The sequence below is a fragment of the Ananas comosus genome, unplaced genomic scaffold, assembly GCF_001540865.1.
Source record: "Ananas comosus cultivar F153 unplaced genomic scaffold, ASM154086v1, whole genome shotgun sequence".
In the NCBI taxonomy this organism is placed as follows: domain Eukaryota; kingdom Viridiplantae; phylum Streptophyta; class Magnoliopsida; order Poales; family Bromeliaceae; genus Ananas; species Ananas comosus.
This window is the reverse complement of record NW_017893254.1, coordinates 99,775-126,866: the sequence shown is the minus strand read 5'-3', so window position 1 is coordinate 126,866 and position 27,092 is coordinate 99,775. Positions and strand designations below refer to the sequence as shown.

The 27,092-nt window shown below is 39.1% G+C and overlaps 1 protein-coding gene and 1 long non-coding RNA gene across 2 annotated transcripts; one reads left to right on the top strand and one right to left on the bottom strand.

Moving 5' to 3' along the window:
• Nucleotides 1–2,950: 2,950 nt before the first annotated feature.
• On the bottom strand, nucleotides 2,951–4,409 carry LOC109705529. Its single transcript, XR_002214777.1, has 3 exons — nucleotides 4,105–4,409; nucleotides 3,928–4,032; nucleotides 2,951–3,004 (listed from the first exon to the last, which is right to left on the bottom strand). It is a non-coding gene; the product is annotated as an uncharacterized LOC109705529 (long non-coding RNA).
• A 19,840-nt stretch (nucleotides 4,410–24,249) lies between these two features.
• Nucleotides 24,250–25,374, top strand: LOC109705528. The gene has a single exon (XM_020226262.1). The coding sequence runs from the start codon at nucleotides 24,384–24,386 to the stop codon at nucleotides 25,047–25,049; it is 666 nt and encodes a 221-aa protein (XP_020081851.1). The 5' UTR covers nucleotides 24,250–24,383; the 3' UTR covers nucleotides 25,050–25,374.
• Nucleotides 25,375–27,092: the final 1,718 nt, after the last annotated feature.

Genomic DNA, 27,092 nt, shown 5'->3' with positions numbered 1-27,092 from the left:
AATACCTTCTTTCTAATCTAATACATATATTACTAACTAATATTAAAGTTTGTAATATTAAATATTACTAATACGTGCACTGCCTAGTAGTTAAAAAGGGAAGAAACACACCAGCTATAGTACTCACTGTAGATGAATAATATTCATTTTATGCCATTAATCTACTTGATGATTAATATCTGAGTTCCAAAGTTCGAAATTTTATTATTTTACATTTCTAACTGATTTTTTTAAAAAAATAAACAAAACGAATAGTTTACTATCTTTTTTTTTTAAAAAAAAGTATAAAATATTTTATGATTAATATTAAAAAATTATATGTATTTCAGAAAACCTATAACTATAACTTGGGTATAAAATAGCTTCAAAAACCAAGAATAGAGAAAAATCCATCGGTTGCTGTATTCAACATTTATAGTTTTAATGTAGATATTCTAAATATTATAAATTGAGTAAGGCTCATTTTTCTTTTAGGGCCCGTTTCGTTCAAGTTATATAATATTACAAAGTATCTTGACATATCCAGATATCTTGAATTTCAGCGTGAGATTACTACTGATGCTGCATTAGTGCGTTTGGTTTAATGCAGTAATATTTTTAATTTGAATCAACGATCAATGCTTTGGAAAATAATTTAGAATATATAAATTTACTTGATATAAAAAATTACAAATTTTTGGTACTCTTTTACATATGTATCGAACAAAGAGATAAATGAAATAGTGTTAAATTGAATAGGCCAAAACAAATGTAGCTAATAATTCTCCAGAATCAAATCATCATTTTTTATCGGATCTTTGAAAAGTATTTTCTAATAAATTTTCAACTTATTTCAGTCACATTTTACCATCAAACTAGTAATTCTATCAAATCAATCATTAAAATAGTTCAATTTGACAAGTAATGACGAGTGAGTAGAATGTACTGAAATTTTATAAAATTTAACTTTTGAAATGTTAAAATATTTTAAAATGTTTCTGAACAATTTTGATCTTTGAATCAAATACTCTAAGAATAATTTTGTAAAGCAAAATATCTAAAGAGTAAACTTCAAATACCACCTATGTGGTTTTGGATTTTCTTATTTTAGTACCATATGATTTAAAGTGTGTCACTGTAGTATCTCATGGTTATATTTTTCTCTTTCTGTCAGCACCTTCATTAATTCTTTCTTAAATCATATACAAAAAGCTACAAATACTCTATTTATGGTTTATCGAATATTCATTTTAGTACCATATGGTTTATAGAATTTTTACTTGAGTACCATATAGTTTTAACTTTGTCATTCATTTAACGAAATAATTAACATAAGAAATAATGGAAAGAGAAAAACAAAACTACATGATCCTAAAGTCGTACATTTAAGCTACACAATACTAAAATAAAAAAGCGCAAAACCACATGAGTGATATTTTGAAGTTTTCCCAAATCTAAATCCAAATCCTTGCAAAAGAATACTATTCTTTTACCTAGGAAATGTAAATTCAAAATTTTTCAATAACTATTATTTTATTTTTAATTCATTAATATTTTTATTCTCATTTATAAGTATTTTTATTATTATTCTTATTTATTATTTTAATTAATAAGTTGGAATGTATGGCATTAAATGGAGTTAATGGAGTGGAACGTTGGGCGCCTCAAATGTTCCATATACACCCCATTTATACTGCCTCCTCTACTGTTCATATAACATGGACATTGTAGAAAGAAATAGAAGAAGAAAAAACAAAAGAGGAGAAAAAAGAATTTTTTATTTATTTTTATTTTAATTTTATTTTGTTTGATCTCTTTATTATCAGATATTGAAAGTTTCTCTATCAATCTCTTTTGCGTTTATACTCGTAGGAGAAAAAATTCCAGTCATACCTTGGAACGATGTTTTCGGTTAATCCCGCACAAATGACGGGAGGCTATGCTACGCATGCTTCCAAATCAATCAAATTATTTATTTGAATTTTAGCATTTATCTGTAAATTTGATTTTATCTTTACCATAAAATCAATTAGATAATTAATCAGATTTTTAGTATAATTTCGCTCAACAGGAAATTGATATTTCCATAGCAAGAATTAATAATGCTAAAAGCAGATTCATTGAATTTAATGATGTTTTAGACATTTTTTTTCCACTCTGCTGTAACACAAAAATTGCTCCGAAAATATTAATTCTGATAAATTAGATTTCGACTTTAAAGCTCCGAAGAATTAATAAGATGGAATTATTGTTCCACCTTATGAGTTGGAATAACAATTCCTCCCCTTATAACTATACTAGTTAATAATAAAATACTACTTCTTAAATGTATTATTTATTAGTACCAATTAATATTTTGACCTTAATTAATTAATTTATTTATTTATTAAATTATTTTATTAATCTATTAATTTATTAAGCTAATATTTTAATTTCTTAGTTTATGAAATTATTTATGGTTAGTTAATTTTAACTAATAGTACTCATGGTTAATAAATTAATGATCAATAAATGTATGATAATATTTATGGTTATCTAACTGTATTCATGATTAATTAATCAATTTATTTATTAAATTATTATTCAATTAATATTTTGATGTTATTTAATTGGATAAAATATTATTATCTTAAAATTATAATTACTTTTATTCCTACTATTTCTATGTCACGCCCCGGATGTCTCGTTTCCCGGGCACGCCGACAAATCCGCCGTATACAAAGAAATTTTTCCTGTATACGAAGCGACAGCTGTACCTGTAAATCAAACACTACTACGAACAGTAGTAGAGAGCTGCTAGAGAAAACAGAAGCTAAACAAACTGAGTTTCATATACATAGTCCAAATCCAAAATACAGGGCTACTCGCACTGGCGAGTTAAGTCTACTATATACAGAAACTCGAAACAAAACATCTACCTGCAGTAGGGGCACCTCTAACTCAGTAGGACGGGTAGGGCTCTAACTCGCGACGCCCTTGCCTCGATCCTGATCCGCGGAAGGCGCAGCAGCCGGAACCTGCGGCTCTGCAAAATAGAGGTAACAACTGGGCGTGAGAACTACTGTAAAAACAAGTAGTTCTCAGTGGGTACCACCCAAAACCACATCGGTCCACCCATTAAGTCTACAGAAGGGAGCAAGAGTAGTCAGAAAAGCAGGAAGTAAACTCTACCGCTATCGATCACTACACTATCATGCTCAACACTAACCAATTGTAGTAAATGTCAAATCTGACCCAATCCAATCGGGACTGTAAGCATACCCGTCCCCGGGACTGTGAATACACCCGTCCCTACCCCGTTACGACTATCAGGCTCTATCCACACTAACTGGTCCGTGGAGAGAAAGTCCAACTGGCATGAGCGACACCAACGCGAAAGCACAAAGCCTGACTCCAGAGTGGCACTCGTGGGCGCTACCCAACCGAGTATGTAGAGTATCTCTGTCGAGCTCAATCAGGCTCTGAAAAGCCAAAGTCAAGTAACCAACTCAAACTGGTCTAATAACCAACAGGTAAAGTGCACTCAGCACAATCTGATGCCAAAAAGGCGATACGGGTCCACCGTCAACCCTGACGGCACCCAACAGTCCGGAACAATCTGAACGACCCTGTAAAAATCCACTCGGCACACCAGCACGAGCGTAAATATATTCTAAACTAGCTGAAGTACTCGTCTCGAAGATACTGCGACAGTACAATTTTATAACGGCTCCTAGAGCTAAATCAGGCAGTTTAAACATGTGACAGGTCCAAATCGCAGGTTTTCTCCTAATTCAAATTCCAAGTCTAACATGTATAAACTACTCAATTTAATACCACATGCTCCAAATTCAGATTTGCTATCTATAACAAAATCCATGAATTCGAGCTAAAGTAAACTATACAAAATCTGAAATTATACATGTTGACTATTGCGCACTTAGAAGTATAAGCCGATGATTAACCCACCTCGCTCGCTAATCCCTGGCAGCACGGAACTCCCCTCGGCTGCGGAACAACCTGCCAAAACGTCCGAAAACCTCCCAAGGCCCGAAGTCAAGCTCCCGCCAAACTCTACACGGAGAATCCGACAATAAGCATTAATTCTGCCTCAAAAACAGCAACAGAGAGGAGTGAAATTCCGACCTAGCAAACCTTTACTAAATCCAGCAAGTAAGGGCTTCATGGATTCCTCTCGAAGTCCCGAATCCAACGAACCAAGTCTCGTCGAAATCCGACGCTCCTACGCCGAGTACGAACTGAAATACCGATGATCGACGCTGGAAATTCTGCAAATCAGCACCAAGTTCAAAATGACAATACTTGAAGCAATGCAACGGAACACTCATCTCAAAGGCTAATCGGACATCGACGCGGCGTCGAGAACGACGAAAACACGCCCTCGCCTAAGCTCCCTGCGACGCTACGACTGCAACCGTACCCTCGAACGGCTCCGCGCTGCATCGTTGGTGTCGAAATCGGCTCGCGGTAACTCCCCGAGCTCGTCGTTGCTTCGGCCGAAACGAGAGAGAAAGTTAATTAATGAGGTGTTGGTGCAACCCTCAATTACATAAATGGATAGGCATGAACTGCATGCATAGGCACATGTCATCTATATATATATATATATATATATATATATATATATATACATACAAGTACATAGACATACATACATATATATATATTATATATATATTATATATATATAATATATATATATATATATATTATACATACATTACATAATATTATTAATATATATATACATATATATATATATAATATACTACATACATACATAACATAATTATAACTACATACATACATAACATATATACATAATATCATACATACATATATATATATTACATACATACATATATATATATATATATATATATATATATGGATACTACATTCTATCTAACTATTCATGAAAAATTATTTTTCCTTCCATTTGGTTCTAAGAAAAACAAGCATTTACTATTTTTTTTATATATTTTATGAAAAATTAGTGTGTTCGGTAAAAAGTCAAAAAAACGAAAATGTTAATTTTTCTTGAATACGATTTTTTTTTCAAAAATACTTAATTTTCTTCTACCAAACAGTCGAAAAATTGAAAAAAAAAATTTATTCTTAAAAAAAAATTCACAATTTTTCGAGAAACCAAACAGACCCTCATCTCATAAATTATAGCTATAATAATAATTTATTTTCTCGGCCAAACCATACCGGTGGAAAATTTAAAAAAAATATATTCATGAAAGAGTTTTTTTCTTTTAAATTTTTTTTACACTTTTCTGAAAAATCAAATGTTGAAAATAATAATCCAAACTTAATTAAAATATAACTAGAGATAAGTTTAAATCTTTTATTTGAATATAATTATGATATATAATTATTCAAAGTAAAATTAGATTTATCATCTGTTATGATTTCATGGCTATATATAGTTAAGCATGAGTTAATTAAAAAAAAAAGTCATAGCAGACGTGGCTGCATGGGTATTACCAAGAATGTAATTAATTGCATATTAATTTAGTTATCTTCTTTCTCCTCCAATATTTTTTTTTTATATTATTTTGTTTAATTTTAAATTTTGGGTTATATAATGGGTATCAGCACGAATACTAGTTTCAATACCAAATATATCCTTGTCTCAAAATCCCAAAAATTATAGCTATAATAATAATAATAACAGTTTATTTTTTTCAACCAAACTAGGCCTTTATAGCTAGAGACAAAAGAGTTTTACCTAATCCATAAATCACATTTTCTCGGCACTTTCTCTTCGATCCCCTCCATCGTTCACTGTCTCCAATCAAATAACGCAACCACGTTGATGCAGAAAGGGACGAAAAATAATTAAACCGAAGAAGTTGGGAAGCAGGCCCGAACCAACCTGGACCGAGCCGGCAGGCTTCCTTCCTCCCTCTGCCGGACCCACCAACCCCACCTTGACAAAACCTAAGACGGCTGGCTGTCTGCAGCGTCGGTTGACGTTCAACCGAGCCTAATCTTTGATGCGTAAAACATTCTCCGCACGAAATGATTATTCTACTCATCAGCAACAGAATACATATAATTCGAACATGGACAAAAAATACAGGACACGATATGAATAAATTCGAACATGGACAAAGAACACGGGACATGATATGATTCGAACACGGTGATTCGACAACTTTTAAAAAATTAAGACACCGAAACGACATTATCATCGCTAATAAAATATAATATTATTAATATTATAATATTTATATATACATGATATAAAATATTAATTTTGCTAAAGTATGTTATATTTCTCATACGAATAAAAGTTAAAAAAATTTTCATTAATAGTTCATATATTTTAAAAAAATTCTCCACTATACATAATTTATTTATATTAGCCACAATATTTTATTAAAGGTGTCCAAAATATCCGATATCCCATATCCGACCCAAACCCGAACCGGACCCGATAAAAAATGAATAGTATACGGATAAAAAAAATTACCCATTAAAGTTTCAGGTATGGATCCGAATATTTTATACCCATACCCGATTTGGACCCGACCCGAACTTAACTTTTAAATGTATAGGGTCCGGAATAGTTTTCAAATCCGGACCCGAACTTATAGATGATGAGTTACTACGTATTTTCATCCTAATGAAACCCTAGTCGTCTCTTTTACTCATTATTTTTTTCTAATTTTTTTACTATTTGTTTTCTACTCTTTTTTTTTTCATTTCATTTTCGCCAACAATATTTTATTGTCATCATCATCATCAGTGTCATCATCATCATCAGCGACAATATTTTTTTTGAATGAATTTTATTGGACGGTACAACTTATTAGAATGCGAGGTTTTTTATAGTGGGCTTTACAGTTTGTCTATTGACTATTTAATAAAGTTTATAAAAAAATATATATTTATACGGATATCCGTACCCGATCTAGAACCGATCCATATCCGGTCTTGAACGGGTAGTATACGGATAGTCACTATCCAGACCCGCTCAAATAGACCTGATGGATATATTAGTAACTTTAGTACCCAGATCCGGACCCGACCTGAAGTTAAATGTGTAGGGTATATATATTTTTTTGTAACCATTTCTTTTTAGGGTATGGATACAGTATATTAATTACCCAGACCCGATCCGGTCCACGGACATCTTTATATTTTATATACATTCATCAAAAAGTCAAAATATTTATCATCTTATATTATTATGTACGCAGAAAAAAATAAAATAAAATAATTATTTTTTAATGGGATGCGCTATATATTCACATCGAACGCGTATCCATGACGTGTCTGCATCGGACACGATTTTGAAACAGATTCGCGAGGCTTATAAAAGTGTCCATGATACATAGTTTTGAAGTTTTTTTTTTTTTTGATTTTATTAAAGTTCAACTGAATTCTATTCCTTTTGTTGTTTAATAACAAGAGCCAAATCATTTCAATTTGATTACATTTTTCATTTTCTACTGAGTTATATAGCTAGTAGGAGATTCTTGATGAAAAATAATTTGATATTAAATAAATTCTTACCAACTCTAACCTCAAATGATGAAAATTGGAAATATAGGAGATGTTTGTAATGTGAGAAATTCCACAAAATTCTTTTGAGTGACTTGAATTTTCACTGACTCATTATGGTACCAAACAAAAGTGAACTAGAAATAAAATTTTGGGAAAACTTCAAAAACCCCCCTGTGGTTTCATGCATTCTCACTTTGCTACCCTGTGGTTTAAAACGTATCAATTTACCCCCCTGTGGTTTCATTTTTATCTTTTCGGAAGCTTTTTCGTTAATATTTCGTTAAATTATATACAAAAAACTTCAGATAACCATCTATATTTATCAAATAGTCACTTTAGTATCCTTTAATTTTAACTTTGTCACTGATTTTAAAAAAAAATAATAATAAAATTGATAACAAAAAGATAAAAACGAAACCACAGGGGGGCAAATTGATACGTTTTAAACCACAGGGTAGCAAAGTGAGAATGCACGAAACCACAAGGGGGGTTTTTGAAGTTTTCCCTAAAATTTTTATGAATTTTGAAATTTAGGACCGTCACACAGAGTGTGAAAGTGTAAGATGAGTAGAGGGCTGATTTATTTCTAGTAAATAAACTTACAGATGAATGAAATGCGCGTAATAAATTTTCCTTACATTTAATGACTAAAATAAAATACTTCTAAATTTTAATTTTTTTAAAAAAATTTTATAAGTTCGAGGACCAAATTGAAACCAGTTAATTAGGCGCCTAAATTAAGATGCTCAGTTAGTTTTAACGGAACTTGCGATAGCTAAAAGAACACAATTTTAACAAAATCATGATACAGTTGATAGAATCATTAACTTAATTAATAAAAGTAATTTATAACTATAAGAATCAACAATGGAGAAAAATAGTTGAGGGATCTCTACCAAAATTAGTTATAAATGATAAATTCTTTATACTTTAAACTTTTTTTTTAATTTAAAGTTTGGGTTAATTGCAACCATTGGTCCCCAACCAAAGCCCCACTTTTTATTTTGGTTTGCAACCTTTTATTTTTTATCATTATATTTTTAACTTTTGGAATTTATAACTAGGGATGTCAATGGGTATGGATACCCAAAATTTTATCCGAATCCTAATTCGAATGAAACGGATATTTTCCATGGATATGGATATGGATTCGAATATGAATATCAAAAATAGAAACCCGACGGATATGGATTCGGATATGGATTTTGATTGTACCCGACCCGAACCCGAACCCGAACCCGAACCCGACCCGAACCCGAATTTATTTTGTATTATATATAATATATATATATATATAAAAATTTGATGTTATATTTGAATTTGTATTTTAAAAATTTAGATTTAATGTAATATATTTTGAAATATTGAAAAAAGAAATAATTGTTTCAGGTTCAAATTTCGGGTTCGGGTTCGGGTTCGGGTTCGGGTTCGGGTATTGGATTTTTTTGTCGGGTTCGGGTTTGGATATGGATTTTTAAAATCCATCTTGTTCGGGTTCGGGTTCAGGTCTCGAGTTTGGAGTCGGGTTCGGGTTCGGGTTTTTAAAAATCCGTCCCAAATCCAACCCGTTGACATCTCTATTTATAACACTGTTGATCCTTAACCTTTAACAGTTTTATTTTGTTGCTTTGGTCCCTAATCTTTTCTTCTACGTGCATTTTCATCATATCAAGCCCAATTTAACGGGTCTTTTAATATTTTTTTATATACTTATTATCACTTCGGTCTTGCATGTAACATCTACTGTTTTTTTAGAGCATTTGTTATTCTTGATGTCAAAGTCGAGAGTCCAATTAATTTTTTAAAAAAAATAAAAAAAAAAATTGATGCGAAAATTGATCAGAGACTATCGGATCATGACCATGATCATGATCGTGGTCCGAAAGTTTCTACAATTTAATACTTATATATAATTTAAATATTCTAGATCGTGTTTAAACATTTCGATCATTGATTTGCGTATGCGACAATTGAAAATACCGTAAAAATAAGATACTTCTACACTTTTAAAAGCACTTATTGTGATGCTTTTGCTATGTGAGTGGCCGATTCAAAAAAAATATTGAATTTTGTTTTTAAAAGCACTTATTCCTATCAGAGCATGATGAGTGGTGGATTTTAAAAAAGAAAATTAAAGAACCAAGTATAAAATGAGAAATAAAAATATAAAATATAAAAAAAATAATAAATATAATTGTTAATAAATATTGCATGAAAACATATATTACAATTATTTTGAACATATTTTTATATTTTGGACATGATGCATGAAGGCGACATGAGATTAAAATTTTCTTTTTCACTCAAACCACTTATTTTGGAAAAAAGTGTAATTTTTTTATATTTTAATTGATGTTTTCTTATTTGGAATTCAAGTTTATAATATTTTAAAAGGTGTGATCATATTGAAGCAAAAGGCAGTTTTTATTTATTAAAATAAAATAGGGCTAATTAGTCAACAAAGAGACTTTAATTATAAAATAAATTTCACTTTTAGAGATGTGGGGACTTTTTATGGGAATTTATAGATCTTGTCACTATGAGCATGATATGTAATTATTGTGAAAAATTCGCAATCAACACAGCATGAATCTATCTAACACGAAAAAAAAGAAAAAATTCTAACTTTATCATTTTAAATAAAGTTAGAAGCATTCGAGCATGGCTAAAATTGATTAACTAATTTGATTATCGAACACGAACAAAGATCAACCAACCTAAACCCTAAACACGAACACGAACACGAACACGATCAACCAACCTAAGTTGCCTACTCTTATAAAGAAAAAACAGAATGATATGAATCATATAGTACTGAATCTTGCATGCTTGCACTGTGTACATTGTTCATATTAATTAATTTACATAAAATCCTTATTTTAGTTTTTGTTTGACCTTTTTTATTTTATTTTATTTTATGTTATTAATTTAACATAGATAAACTCCAATTGAATTCAACACCGGCTTCGGTAGAATACGAGTACGAATGTGTCAAAATTTAACATTCAACACATATTCATATCCGAATTTGTATTTGAATTTTTTTTAAAAAAAAAATGTGAATGTGAATATGGTGTCTTTATAAATCCGATTATATTGAACATTTTCACCCTCAGGAGATAAATGGGATGTTAATGTATAGTGTATTAAATTTTATTAAATAAAATATAGGTATAAGAAGTTTTAACTGTGAGATCCCTTGTGTTCAGTTGTGGAGGCTTGCCGACAGCTCTGGAGAGTGTCGGGACAAGTCCGAGTCGCGTTGGCGTCAAATAAACGCAAAACGGACTCCGTGCGTCGCGAGGGCAGCTTTCAGCGAAGAAATCTGCAAAGTAGCAGATTTTTCTGCTTGCTGTATCGGTACAGCCAGCGAGGTGTACCGGTACACTACATTGGCTGAGCACGTACTGCTCTCGGGTTGGCTTCCTGTACCGGTACGCTATCCCGTGTACCGGTACACCAGGGTAGGTGAGAGGGTGTTTTGGTCTTTTCTCTCCCTCGTTTGTATCACCAGCCCTCCCTCTCTCTATTTAGCCTTGTGAGGACAGAGAGAGGGAGTTCCTCTGCTATTACTTCCTCTCTCTCTCTCCCAAACCGATCTTAGGCTACGGAGGAGCTCGGTTGGAGTTTTGTTGCCGACGTCGCGCCGCAAGGCTGTTCGAGCTTGTGTTTGACGCCGGGGTAGCGTGTGGAGGCCGGGCGAGCAGGGATTTTCACCGTTCTTGCTGTCACTCTGGTGCTCGGCGTTGTCGATGTGGGTATTTCAGTTTTTCTTGATATTTGGGCAAGTGTTTACAACTTCTACTTGGATAGTTGTTGTTTGCTGAAATCCACCGTCGACTGTTAGTATTTCAGCTCGTTCTCGACGTAGGAGCATCGGATTGCGACGAGACTTGGTTCGTTGGATTCGGGACTTCGAGAGGAATCCACAAAATCCTTACTTACGAATTTTGGTGAAGGTTAGCTTGGTAGAATCCTTGTTGTACTCCACTGCTGCGAAAACTAGAGTGAAATGGTGAATTGTTTGGTGTAGAGCTTGGAGTTAGCACGATTCTTGGGTTCGAAGGGCTACGATCGACCCAGCAGGTGGCGCCAAAGCTGTGAGAGTGTACAGCTGCCAGGGGATAGCTTTCGAGGTGGGTTTACATCGGTTTATTCCTAAGTACCGTAATTGTCGACATGTATGATTTTTAGTTTCAGTAATCATGTTGTAGCTTGATATTCGTGATGCTATCCTGGATATAATCAGTATTGAGAACATGACTAGTAAATCTTAAATGTACATGTTGGACTGAGATTTGACTTAGGAGAAAACACGATTGAAATCGTCATACGCTTAAACTACGAGATTTTGCTCTAGGAGCCGTGATTCGATTGTATCGTTGCAGTATCGTTGCGATGGATACCTAGGGTAGTTTAGAAGGCATTTACGCTCGTGCTGGGATGCCGAGCTTATTTTTCAGCAGAGTTTAGACTGTTTCGGGTCGTTGGGTGCCGTTCGGGTTAGCGGGGGACCCAGATTCTTGTTTTGGTCACAGATTGTGCCGAGGGCACGTGGGTTTGGTTTGTAGACCTGTTTTGACCCTGTTCACTTGACTTTGGCTAGTTGGAGCCTGATTGAGCTAGACAGAGATACGCTACATACTCGGTTGGGTAGGACCCACGAGTGCCACTCCGGAGTCAGGCTTTGTGCTTTCGCGTTGGTGTCGCTCATGCCAGTTAGACTTGTTCTCCACGGACCAGTTAGTGTGGATAGAGCTTGATAGTCGCAACGGGGCAGGGACGGGTGTATTCACAGTCCCGGGGATGGGTATGCTTACAGTCCCGATTGGATTGGGTTAGAGTTGACATTTCCTACAGTTGGTTAGTGTAGAGCATGATAGTGTAGTGATCGGTAGCGGTAGAGTTATTTTCCTGCTTTTCTGACTACTCTTACTTCCTTCTGTAGACTTAGTGGGTAGACCGATGTTGTTTTGGGCGGTACCCACTGAGGACTACTTGTTTTTACAGTAGTTCTCACGCCCAATTGTTACCTATGTTTTTTTGCAGAGCCACAGGTTCCGGCTGCTGCACCATCTGCGGACCAGGATCGAGGCAAGGGCGTCGCGAGTTAGAGCCCTGCCGACGTGCTGAGCTAGAGGTGCCCCTACTGCAGGTAGATGTGTTGTTTCGAGTTTATGTATATAGTTGACTTAACTCGCCAGTGCGAGTAGCTTTGTATTTTGGATTTGGACTATATATATGAAACTCAGTTTGTTTAGCTTCTGTTTTCTCTAGCAGCTCTCTACTACTGTTCGTAGTAGTGGTTGGTTTACAGGTACTGATGTCGCTTCGTATATAGGAAAAATTTCTTTGTATACGGCGGATTTGTCGGCGTGCCCGGGAAACGTGACATCCGGGGCGTGACAGATTAAGTTGGTATCAGAGCTTTGCTGTAGGTCGTTGGGACCTAGGAAACCTAAGTTTGGCAAACCTTAGGAAAATAAGACGCGAGAGACGTAATTTAATTGTGAAAGTCAATGATTATTTGTTCTAACTCCTCTTACAGTAGAGTGAGTGACTGAAGGAGTTTCTGTTTTGGCCTGAGAAATTATATTGGCTGCAGACGACATAATTTTGGAGGGAAACAGGGACCGCCTTCCAAACTTTCGTTGATTTGGTCAAGAGTGTTTGTGTTTCAACTGACCCCGATCTGTTCCTTTCAGCTATGTATCGTCGCCGAGGTCGACCGTCGTTGCGGGAGCGTGCCCAGTTGGCGCGGGATCATGCTGGACCTTCTGAGAGATCTGAGCAGATGGAGCAGAGTACTCGGCAGGAGCATGGTGACAAACCGGAGGCGAGTGCACCGCCTGTTGTGGAGCCGAGTGCGCGACCTGAGGCTAGCGCACCCCCTGATCTGAGTGCACAGTTAGCTGCCTTGACCGAGGTGATGAGGCAGCAGGGGGAGTTGTTGCAAAGGTTGTGTGAGAGGGTAGCGCAGTCACCGAGTTCCGCACGTAGAGTACCAGAGTCGCTAGTCCCACCCCCTACTACTCTAGTGACAGCACCAGCTGCAGCAGTCCCTCCGCCAACAGCAGTTCCAGTAGCGCCAGTTGCGCTTGCTCAGGGCCCAGTACAGTTGACTGAGGCCGAGCAGGAGTGGTGGACGCAGAGGTTGGCTCGTTTTCACAGATTTGATCCACCGATTTTTGATGGCATATGCACTGAGGCCTGGGTTGTTGAGGGATGGGTCAGTGCGATGGAGAAGCTATTTGAGGATCTGTTCATTTCGGAGGGGGAGCAGGTACCCCTGGGAGTACACTGTCTAGCAAGTGATGCTCATGACTGGTGGCGGAGAGTGAGGCGAGACCAGGGGCTAGTGGCGGCGCAGCTGAGTTGGGATGAGTTCTGTGGAATGTTGTTTGGGATGTTCTTTCCCAAGAGTGTGAAGCAGAAGCTCGAGGAGGATTTGAGGAGGCTTCAGCAGGGAGATCGCCCAGTACAAGAGTACGTTCGGGAGTTTACTCGACTCCTGAACTGTGCACCATTTGCGGCCAGAGAGGAGGCGCACAGGGTATACATGTTCGAGCAGGGGCTGAGACCGGACATCTTCAGGTTAGTGCGGGCGCAGAGGTCGAGGACCCTGGATGCGTCCATAGAGCAGGCCCTATGGGTGGAGAGAGGTGAGGTGTCGCTGCAGGAGAGGACTCAGGCCGTGGGGCAGGGTCAGGACAGGAAGCGCCCCTTTCCAGATGACGGAGGGCAGTCGAGCAGCAGACGTCCGCCGAGACCTCCACGATCACGTTCTCAGGGTCGTGGGTCTTCGGGGCGTCAGCGTTCCAGGGGATCCCGTCAGCAGGGGCAGACTCAGAGGACGCCACAGTGTGTGATCTGCGGGGGACCACACTGGCCTCGGCAGTGCGAGCAGAGAGAGGGCAGGTGCTACGGATGTGGTCAGCCGGGACACATGAGGGCAGCTTGTCCCCGAGCAGCATCTCCAGCACCGTCATCAGCTTCGGCACCACCAGCACCACAGCAGTCTTACGGAGCAGCACCGAGCTACCGCCAGGAGGACAGATCGTCTGTGCCGCGGTCGAGTGAGCGGCGACAGCAGGCTCCGAGTGGCAGGGTCTATGCAGCTCAGGTGGAGGACTCTTCAGCAGCCGACCGAGTGGTGGCAGGTATCACTTTGATTTCTGGCATTAGAGTTCGCACTCTTTTTGATACCGGTGCATCGCATTCCTTTGTTAGCCGAGCATTTGCATTGTTGCATGGTCTAGAGTTAGGAGCGTTGTCTCAGGCACGAGAGGTGCAGATCCCCGACCATGTCTTGCAGGTTACAGAGTGTTGTTGGTCCTGTCCGGTGCAGTTAGACTCTTGGATCATGCCCGCAGACCTGTTGGTGTTAGGGCAGCTGCAGGACTTCGACGTAGTGCTCGGTATGGATTGGCTGGCGCGGTACTATGCTACGATCGACTGTGGAGCGAGGACGGTGACGTTCCGCGAGCCAGGCCAGGAGGAGTTTACTTTCAGAGGCTGCAGGAGCACGCTGTTTGCCACCTGGATATCTTCGGCGAGGGCTCGACAGATGCTGAGCAGTGGGTGTATCGCTTTCCTAGCGACAGTTGTGGAGGTACCTACGGCGGCGCCGGGACTCGAGGACATCCCAGTAGTCCGCGAGTTTCCGGATGTGTTTCCCCCTGAGTTGACGACGTTGCCGCCGGAGAGGGAGATTGAGTTTGTGATTGATGTAGTTCCTGGAACTGCACCAATCTCAAAGGTACCTTACAGGATGGCACCGGCAGAGCTGAGAGAGCTAAAGGCGCAACTTCAGGATCTGATGGATAGAGGGTTTGTGAGACCCAGTGTGTCGCCTTGGGGAGCGCCGGTGTTATTTGTAAAGAAGAAGGATGGTTCGCTCAGGTTATGTGTGGATTACCGGGAGCTGAATAAAGTGACCATCAAGAATAAGTATCCCTTGCCGCGCATTGATGATTTGTTTGATCAGCTGCAGGGATCTTATGTCTTCTCGAAGATTGATCTCCAGTCAGGTTACCACCAGCTGAGGGTGAGGGCCGAGGATGTTCCCAAGACGGCTTTTCGGACTCGGTACGGGCATTATGAGTTCACGGTGATGCCTTTTGGATTGACGAATGCCCCTGCCGCATTCATGGATTTGATGAACAGAGTGTTCAAGCCGTTCTTGGATAGGTTTGTGGTAGTCTTCATCGACGATATCCTGATTTACTCCCGGAGTGATGCTGAGCATGAGGAGCACTTGAGGATTGTGCTACAGCTTCTGCGCGAGAAGAAGTTGTATGCCAAGTTAAAGAAGTGCGAGTTCTGGCTACGGGAGGTTGCTTTCTTGGGCCACGTGATTTCAGCTGAGGGCGTAGCAGTGGACCCGAAGAAGATTGAGGCGATTCGAGATTGGCCTAGACCGACGACGGTGACTGAGGTACGGAGCTTCCTGGGACTGGCAGGATATTACCGTCGGTTTGTGGAAGGCTTTGCGAAGCTTTCCACACCCCTCACACGCTTGACGCGGAAGGGGATTCGTTTTGTCTGGAGCGACGACTGTCAGAGGAGCTTTGACGAGTTGAGACTGAGGTTGACGTCGGCTCCTATCCTTGCCCTTCCGGTGATGGGGGATGGATTTGTGATCTACAGTGATGCATCGCACAGTGGACTTGGTTGCGTGCTGATGCAGCATGGTAGGGTGATTGCTATGCTTCACGGCAATTAATGGATTATGAGAAAAATTACCCTACGCATGACTTAGAGCTTGCCGCGGTGGTATTTGCTTTGAAGCTCTGGCGGCATTACTTGTACGGCGAGCATTGCGAGATCTTCACCGATCATAAAAGTCTCAAGTATTTGTTCACACAGAGGTAGTTGAACCTGAGGCAGCGCCGGTGGTTGGAGTTACTGAAGGACTATGACATTAGTATTCAGTATCATCCCAGCAGGGCGAATGTGGTGGCAGATGCGTTGAGCAGGAAGTCAGTACAGAGCCTGAGTTTGAGGATTACTGAGCAGAGACCCCTACTTGAGGAGCTACAGCGGCTGGGACTCGAGATAGTACCCCCTGGGTCTACAGCGAGGCTGACATCTCTAGTGTTGCAGCCCACTCTGTTGGATAGGATCCGAGAGAAACAGAGTGGAGATCCGTACTTGTTGAGGATTAGAGAGCAGCTAGATAGGAGGCAGGCTGAGGGATTTGCTTTGGACAGTTCGGGAGTACTACGGTACAGGGACTGACTGTGTGTGCCTGTGGATCCTGAGATTCGAGCGGATATTCTGAGAGAAGCTCATTGTTCCCCTTATACGGTTCACCCTAAGGGAACCAAGATGTATAATGATCTTAAGGCACGGTTTTGGTGGCCTGGAATGAAGAGAGACATTGGCAGATTTGTGGCTCAGTGTTTAACTTGCCAACAGGTGAAGGCCGAGCATCAGGTGCCTGCTGGCAAGCTTCAGAGTCTGCCAGTGCCCAAGTAGAAGTGGGAGTACATCACTATGGACTTTGTTGTTGGATTGCCTAGAGCGCAGGGTGGCTACGACGCGATTTGGGTGATAGTGGACAGACTGACCAAGTCTGCTCACTTCCTACCGGTTCAGACTACCTGGTCCAGAGAGAGACTCGCGCAGCTATACTTAGATGAGATCGTTAGGCTGCACGGCGTGCCAGTGTCGATTATATCAGACAGAGGCCCGAGGTTTGTAGCACATTTCTGGAGGAGTTTGCAGATAGCCTTGGGTACACAGCTGCATTTTGGCACGGTGTTCCACCCACAGACAGATGGTCAGTCAGAGCGGACCATACAGACCCTAGAGGACATGCTGAGGGCATGCGTCCTGAATTTTGGAGGAGGGTGGCATCGACATGTGAAACTAGTCGAGTTTGCGTACAACAACAGCTATCAAGCGAGTATTCAGATGTCTCCGTTTGAGGCGTTGTATGGACGCAGATGTCGATCCCCTCTGTTCTGGAGCGATGTGGGTGAGAGGAGGACACTTGGACCAGAGATCTTACTTGAGGCTGAGGAAAAGGTGAGAGTCGTCCGACGACACCTTTTGCCAGCACAGAGCCGACAGAGGAGCTACGCCAATACCAGGAGACGAGACTTGGAGTTTCAGGTTGGAGATCATGTTTTTCTCAAAGTCTCGCCGTCCAGAGGGATACGCCGATTTGGAGTATGTGGAAAGCTTAGTCCACAGTTTGTTGGCCCTTTCGAGGTATTGGAGCGTATCGGACCAGTTGCATACAGGATAGCTCTACCCCCGCGACTTGCTGGCATCCATGATGTTTTCCACGTCTCAGCACTGAGGAGATACGTTTTCGACCCCTCTCACGTGATTGACTTCACTCCACTCGAGATTGGCGAGGATCTGAGATACGAGGAGCGACCATTGCGGATTCTTGCTCGAGAGACGAAAGAATTGCGCAACCGGGTCATTCCGTATGTGAAAGTGCAGTGGAGTAATCATGAGAAGCGGGAGGCAACTTGGGAGCCTGAGACGGTGATGAGGGAAGCTTACCCCTACCTGTTTGATGCCTGAGTAGAGGTATGTTTCAGCTTCGCGGACGAAACTTTTTATAGAGGGGGGAGGATGTGAGATCCCTTGTGTTCACTTGTGGAGGCTTGCCGACAGCTCTGGAGAGTGTCGGGACAATTCCGAGTCGCGTTGGCGTCAAATAGACGCAAAACGGACTCCGTGCGACGCAAGGGCAGCTTTCAGTGAAGAAATTTGCAAAATAGCAGATTTTTCTATTTGCTGTACCGGTACAGCCAGCGAGGTGTACCGGTACACTACATTGGCTGAGCGCGTACTGCTCTCGGGTTGGCTTCCTGTACCGGTACGCTATCCCGTGTACCGGTACACCAGGGTAGGTGAGAGGGTGTTTTGGTCTTTTCTCTCCCTCGTTTGTATCACCAGCCCTCCCTCTCTCTATTTAGCCTTGTGAGGATAGAGAGAGGGAGTTCCTCTGCTATTACTTCCTCTCTCTCACTCCCAAACCGATCTTAGGCTACGGAGGAGCTCGGTTGGAGTTTTGTCGCCGACGTCGCGTCGCGAGGCCGTTCGAGCTTGTGTTTGACGCCGGGGTAGCGCGTGGAGACCGGGTGAGCAGGGATTTTCACCGTTCTTGCCGTCACTCTGGTGCTCGGCGTTGTCGAGGTGGGTATTTCAGTTTTTCTTGATTTTTGGGCAAGTGTTTACTATTTCTACTTGGATAGTTGTTGTTTGCTGAAATCCAACGTCGACTGTTAGTATTTCAGCTCGTTCTCGACGTAAGAGCATTGGATTGCGACGAGACTTGGTTCGCTGGATTCCGGACTTCGAGAGGAATCCACGAAGCCCTTACCTGCGAATTTTGGTGAAAGTTAGCTTGGTCGAATCCTTGTTGTACTCCACTACTGCGAAAACTAGAGTGAAACGGTGAATTGTTTGGTGTAGAGCTTGGAGTTAGCACGATTCTTGGGTTCGAAGGGCTACGATCGACCCAGCAGGTGGCGCCACAGCTGTGAGAGTGTACCGCTGCCAGGGGATAGCTTTCGAGGTGGGTTTACATCGGTTTATTCCTAAGTACCGTAATTGTCGACATGTATGATTTTTAGTTTCGGTAATCATGTTGTAGCTTGATATTCGTGATGCTATCCTGGATATAATCAGTATTGAGAACATGACTAGTAAATCTTAAATGTCCATGTTGGACTGAGATTTGACTTAGGAGAAAACACGATTGAAATCGTCATATGCTTAAACTACGAGATTTTGCTCTAGGAGCCGTGATTCGATTGTATCGTTGCAGTATCGTTGCGATGGATACCTGGGGTAGTTTAAAAGGCATTTACGCTCGTGCTGGGATGCCGAGCTTATTTTTCAGCAGAGTTTAGGCTGTTTCGGGTCGTTGGGTGCCGTTCGGGTTAGCGGTGGACCCAGATTCTTGTTTTGGTCACAGATTGTGCCGAGGGCACGTGGGTTTGGTTTGTAGACCTGTTTTGACCCTGTTCACTTGACTTTGGCTAGTTGTAGCCTGATTGAGCTAGACAGAGATACGCTACATACTCGGTTGGGTAGGGCCCACGAGTGCCACTCCGGAGTCAGGCTTTGTGCTTTCGCGTTGGTGTCGCTCATGCCAGTTAGACTTGTTCTCCACGGACCAGTTAGTGTGGATAGAGCTTGATAGTCGCAACGGGGCAGGGGCGGGTGTATTCACAGTCCCGGGGACGGGTATTTTTACAGTCCCGATTGGATTGGGCCAGAGTTGACATTTCCTACAGTTGGTTAGTGTAGAGTATGATAGTGTAGTGATCGGTAGCGGTAGAGTTATTTTCCTGCTTTTCTGACTACTCTTACTCCCTTCTGTAGACTTAGTGGGTGGACCGATATTGGTTTGGGAGGTACCCACTGAAGACTACTTATTTTTACAGTAGTTCTCACGCCCAGTTGTTACCTATGTTTTTGCAGAGCCACAGGTTCCGGCTGCTGCACCATCCGCGGACCATAATCGAGGCAAGGGCGTCGCGAGTTAGAGCCCTACCGACGTGCTGAGTTAGAGGTGCCCCTACTGCAGATAGATGTATTGTTTCGAGTTTATGTACATAGTTGACTTAACTCGCCAGTGCGAGTAGCTCTGTATTTTGGATTTGGACTATGTATATGAAACTCAGTTTGTTTAGCTTCTGTTTTCTCTAGCAGCTCTCTACTACTGTTCGTAGTAGTGATTGGTTTACAGGTACTGATGTCGTTTCGTATACAGGAAAAATTTCTTTGTATACGGCGGATTTGTCGGCGTGCCCGGGGAACGTGACATCCGGGGCGTGACATTAACACAAGTCACAAATGTTAACCTTTATTGCATTATATGTTTTATTTGCACTAATTCTAGTTCATATCTATATATTAGTATATATTATTATCCGCATAATATTCGAACACAAATTCGAATCATATATGAATCCAAATTTATTTTTAGCAGATATGATAATAAAAATTTAGTTTTTGACATATATGCGCATCCGAATTCACATCCAAGGAAGTATATGAATGTGCATATATTTTTGTCAAAACATTTGAATATATTTGACTGTTTTCATTCTCATAAATAATTTTAGTCCGTCAGGTACAAAATATTAAAAAAGATCAACAAATAGAAATAAAATTTAAAAATATTTAAAAATTTCCTTCCAATGTTTTAAAATGGCGATCGATAGTATATATTTTAAAATTTAAAAATATAGTATATATTTTCAATAGTATATTTTAAAATTTAAAACATACTATCAAAAAATATATATTAGGCGAATATGTATTTTAGATATATTTTAAATTTTAAAAATTCCTTTTGATCTATAGTATATATTTTCGATATAATTAGAGTATCGCATTCAAGATTAATCTTTTTAGCTCGGTTATTATCAATCGAGTGCCTGATTTTTATATACTCAATCATACTTTTTTTTTTTCATCCAATATGAGACTATTGATGAATCCGAATAACTCTCATTGTGTACAAAATTATGAGGCGAATATGTATTAGGAAAACCAACCGTCTCTAGAGCAAGTGGCAAAGGACTTGGTGGTTGATACTCGAGACCCAAGTTCGAATACTAGTTGATTCACATTTCTAGCTAAATTTATTTATAAATGAAATAAACAAAACAGGTAGCGTGCTACCTATCTCTCAAACAACAAAAGAAAAAAAAAATATGTATTAGGAAATGCTAACTAGCTAATTTCAACGGTACCCTTCCAAAGGTTCGAAATATCATAAATGCTCTCACAGAATCATTACCCCTCTATATATATATATATATATATATATAGGAGCTAGAATACTTTTACAAGTATCACCTGGATGGTGCTTTAGTATTTTTAGTCCTTGGATGGAGAGATGTAAGGTTGAGATGATGGTGATAAGTGGTGATAGATGGTGGCAGGTGAAATAGTGTTTAATCCAAGGACTATTAGTAATTAAGAAGTAGATCTAATGGCTAAAAACCTAATAGCACCTTGGAGGTGATACTTGTAAAAGTATCCTAGCTCAACTATATATATATATATATATAGAATTAGGCTACTATACTATCTATAGTACCGGAGCTCCGGTACTATAGATAGTATAGTAGCCTAATTCTATATATATATATATATATAGAATTAGGCTACTATACTATCTATAGTACCGGAGCTCCGGTACTATAGATAGTATAGTAGCCTAATTCTATATATATATATATATATAGTTGAGCTAGGATACTTTTACAAGTATCACCTGGATGGTGCTTTAGTATTTTTAGTCCTTGGATGGAGAGATGTAAGGTTGAGATGATGGTGATAAGTGGTGATAGATGGTGGCAGGTGAAATAGTGTTTAATCCAAGGACTATTAGTAATTAAGAAGTAGATCTAATGGCTAAAAACCTAATAGCACCATGTAGGTGATAAAAGCATCCTAGCTCAACTCTATATATATATATATATATAGTTGAGCTAGGATACTTTTACAAGTATCACCTGGATGGTGCTTTAGTATTTTTAGTCCTTGGATGGAGAGATGTAAGGTTGAGATGATGGTGATAAGTGGTGATAGATGGTGGCAGGTGAAATAGTGTTTAATCCAAGGACTATTAGTAATTAAGAAGTAGATCTAATGGCTAAAAACCTAATAGCACCATGTAGGTGATAAAAGCATCCTAGCTCAACTCTATATATATATATATATATAGTTGAGCTAGGATACTTTTACAAGTATCACCTGGATGGTGCTTTAGTATTTTTAGTCCTTGGATGGAGAGATGTAAGGTTGAGATGATGGTGATAAGTGGTGATAGATGGTGGCAGGTGAAATAGTGTTTAATCCAAGGACTATTAGTAATTAAGAAGTAGATCTAATGGCTAAAAACCTAATAGCACCATGTAGGTGATAAAAGCATCCTAGCTCAACTCTATATATATATATATATATAGTTGAGCTAGGATACTTTTACAAGTATCACCTGGATGGTGCTTTAGTATTTTTAGTCCTTGGATGGAGAGATGTAAGGTTGAGATGATGGTGATAAGTGGTGATAGATGGTGGCAGGTGAAATAGTGTTTAATCCAAGGACTATTAGTAATTAAGAAGTAGATCTAATGGCTAAAAACCTAATAGCACCATGTAGGTGATAAAAGCATCCTAGCTCAACTCTATATATATATATATATATAGTTGAGCTAGGATACTTTTACAAGTATCACCTGGATGGTGCTTTAGTATTTTTAGTCCTTGGATGGAGAGATGTAAGGTTGAGATGATGGTGATAAGTGGTGATAGATGGTGGCAGGTGAAATAGTGTTTAATCCAAGGACTATTAGTAATTAAGAAGTAGATCTAATGGCTAAAAACCTAATAGCACCTTGGAGGTGATACTTGTAAAAGTATCCTAGCTCAACTATATATATNTATATATATATATATATATATATATATATTTATTTATTTATTTCAAATTTACCCTTATTTGTAAACTCCGTTGGATGAAAATTACAATTACGAGTTTTACTTCCTGATTTTTGAAAGTTGTTGAAGGCTAACTGAGAAAATATATATTCATCCCCCTCGGCTATTTTGAAGAAGGTCCCAATATTTTTTTTTCTATATAAAAATTCATTCAATTTTTATTTATTTTATTTAAATTAATTTTATTAATTAAATTTAATATTTTGTTCAAAATCAAGACACTGCGTTACTAAAACTATTAAATTTATAATATCTTTAACTAAATGTAATTAAATTGTTAAATTTGACAAAATAATTAAAATTTTTATTCAACGGGCGAAAGTAGTCTAATTCTAGATTTAATAGGCAGTTGCTAGTGGTGTGTCTTGTTTCGAACAAAATATTTAATTTAATTTATGAACTTATTTTAAACCAAATAAATGAGAATTGAATGGGTCTCTATATATACTATAGTTGAGGGGCTTAAGTATATTTTGTCGCACAATAACATTCAACATCTTTCAAGGGTCAAGGATAAAGTCAGTAATTTAATTTTTAAACCAACAAAAAAATTACAATATTTAACAGAGTTTGCAAGCAAATATTGACTTGAAAAAATGTATATATTTAGGACACGGACTACCATACTTTTTTTAGTATAAATCTTTTGTATTCCTAAGTTTTTGCCTGGCCGTTGAATAAAAGAATGTACGGTTAGGATGATAGTGGTCACTAGTTAAGATGATAATGGTCCAGAGGGTTGAGTGAGTCGGTGGTTGGTTGAATAGTATAATCTAACAAGGTGAAAATAGTCAAATTGAATAAATTAAATATAAAAAGATCTATACTCATAAGAATATAGTAGCCGAACTCTATATTTAGAAAGATAAATTATAACATTATAAATTTTGTCAGCACATTTACAATATTTTTAAGTTTTTGAAGGGTGCAAGTGAAATTAACCCTTTTTAAAGATTGGCGGATGAAACTTGAGATTTGAATGGTTAAATTGTAGGTTATATTCCAATATATTTTGGATTGTAATTCTGGTGTTGCTCTCTGTATTGTGGCCTACTGTCTTAAACGATGAATTTTCAATTCCAAGCATGGAACACGTCGACCGACGGCTGTGCAACTTCCACGCGCGAAACAGAAAAAGGAAAATTCACGCGCCCTGCCCCTCCACCCCCCCGCCAACACCACCTTTTCTGCGTTGCTTCCGGACAGCACCCACCGTATAAAAATACAGCCGTCTTCCTGCGCAGGCCAAAAGAAAAGAATTTTCGCCCAGTCTTGCCGTCCGGCCGCCTCTATTTATCACCGGTCCATCGTATCATATCATCTCTGTTTCGACGGAGATTAAGCTGTTTATTCTGCACTAGATAGATAGATACATATATATATATATATATATAATCATGGGCGGCGACGAGCTCGCGCTCGAGATCACCGTCCTCTCCGCCGAGTCCCTCCCCGACCCCTCCTCATGCTCCTTCTCCTCCTCTTTCCTCCACCTCCTCTTCCCGCAACAACAGCGCCTCCGCCCCTACGCCGCCCTCTCCATTTCCAATTCCGATGGCGACGGTGATGATGATGTTTACCGGACCCGAATCGACGAGGAGGGGGCGCATAACCCTACGTGGGGCGACACGCTGCTCCTGCCCGTGGGTCCCGCCTTCCTCGGCGCCGACGCCGCCGTAAACCTCTCCGTGCTCTCCCAGAGCTGCTGCCGCGGCGCCGGCCCCGCGCTCCTCGGCTCCTGCCGAATCCCCTCTGCCGACGTATTCGACGGCCTCCGTCCGGCCTCCGCCCGCCGCCGCCTCAGCTACGCCCTCCGCTCCACCCCCCACCACCACCACCACCGCCGGCCCTGCGGCGTCGTCCACGTCGCCGTGCGCGCGCTCGGCCGCTGCGTGGACCAGCTCGCCCCGCCGCCGCTTCCACCGCCGCAGCTCGGGTGGGCCCGCGTGGCCGTCGGAATCCCCGTGGCGGCGGGGGGACACGAGATGGTGAGCGGTGGCAGCAGCAGAGATGGGCGCTTTGCATACGAAGAGAGTTTCCTCTGTCACAGTTATTCTGTATGAGAATAATAATATCTAATCACTCTTTTATTGTGCATAAATATAATAACGAAAGAGAGACCGTAAATCTGAACCAAAGGGGTCGTAGTATTACAGCCCTTAACCAACAATTGTAATCCTAACTCTAATAAAGTTTAAACAATGTTTGGAAAACAAAAATGGTATGGCTGCAACTAAAATTTTTGTTGTACCTGTACGATCAAAAAGTGGTTGTACATCTGGTATTGATTGTAACTAAAATTTTTTTTGCGAAGATCATGGACTACGTGATTATCATTTTATTTCTAGACTCTTGCCATTCAATATGACATTAAAAAAATCATTTTGAGGTATCATTAATTTATGTAAGAGCAGCAGGTTTAATCTTGCGCCCCTAAACTTTTATATTTTTTTTCACCAGTTTTATTTATTTTTTTAATTCTCAAAACTTTAAAAATGTTTATAAATTCTAGAACAGATGAGACATAAAATTTAGAGCAAACTTCAATTTAACTCCATGTGATTTAGCTCCTTTTTACCTTGTCATTCTAAGATTGAAAATTTACTTAATTATTTTATAATTTTATCTATATTTTTATTAAAAATATTTATAATCAAATGGAATAGTAAAATAACCATAAAATGTTAAACTACAAAATAACCAAAAAAAAAAAAGAGTTAATTGCATACGGGTCCCCGCAAACATGATGGATTGCAGATATATTCCTACAAAGTTCAACTTTCATACGTTATCCTGCAAAAGTCCTAATATATTCAGATATGTTCCTGCCGTTAGGATTCGTTAAAGAAATTTAGTTAACCACAATTAAAATACCTAATCATGATTAATTAATAAGATAAATTGATAATTTTTTCCTTCTTCTTCCTCTTTCTGTTCCTCTTCATCTTCTTCTTCTTCCGCTTCCTCTTCCACTACTTCTTCTTCTTCTTCTTCTTATTCTCCTTTTCCTCCTCCTTTTTCCTTTTCCTCCTTTTTATTCGAATCGGCCGCACCTTCGCCCTCTGCCTCGTCGCTACGGGCCTCAGCCTCATCCTCGTCGGCCGTAACTCCGGCAAGCTCCGCCGCTGCCCGCTCCGGCAGTCCGAAAAGGAAGAAAACGGAAAAAAAGGACATTTGTGAGGGTATTTTTACGAACATATACCAACTAGAGCTTTTAAAGTAACATATTTGTAAGGCCAAAAATATCATTTCACGAATTTACTGTTAAAAAATAAACAGTTCTGTAACGAATGCTAATCAGGAGGACATATCTGAATACATTAGGACTTTTGTACGAATAACTTATGAAAATTAAATTTTATAAGAATATATCTGTAATTCATCATGTTTGCGAAAATCTGTATACAATTAATCCGAAAAAACCTAAATCAAGAGAAGTTAAATATAATTTTTTGAACATATTATTAATGACAAAATAAATATGAGCTAAAAAAAAAAATAGAGAGACAAATATGCAAGTAGTATTTTACTTTAAGTAATCTAATAATAACTGTGACGACAATGACTTGATCTATCCGGGATGCGCTGGGACGGACTGGGTCGTAGACTCGTAGGCGAGGAAACGACTATCGGTGGAAAATGTTTTTGATTCGGGCGACGCGTACGAAGTTTCGGCGCCGCTTTCGAGGACGGACGGCTTCTCTTCATTTGTCTTCTCTTCTCGCAATAACTGCACATCTCCGGACGCTGTAGGGAATTATTATGCCTCTTAACGAATCCGAGTCGCAGCGAGATGGGCGGTTTCAGAAAAGGGTTAATTTTATAAAAAAACTTCAAAAATCACTCCGTGATTTTGCACTTTATCATTTTAGTACTCTACAGTTCGAAGTGTATCAAGTTAGTATTCTATAATTTTATTTTATTTTTCGTTAGATTTTTTGTTAATATTTTATTAAATTATATATAAAAATTTAAATACTCTATCTAGATTTATCGAATATTCATTTTAGTACTCTTTGGTTTTAACTTTGTCACTGCTTTAACGAAAAAAATTAGTAAAATCAATAATAAAAGAATTAAAATAAAACCACAGAGTACTAACTTAA

Excerpts from the sequence above, each read along its gene's own strand:
- LOC109705528 (XM_020226262.1), top strand. The coding sequence starts at position 24,384 with ATGGGCGGCGACGAGCTCGCGCTCGAGATCACCGTCCTCTCCGCCGAG.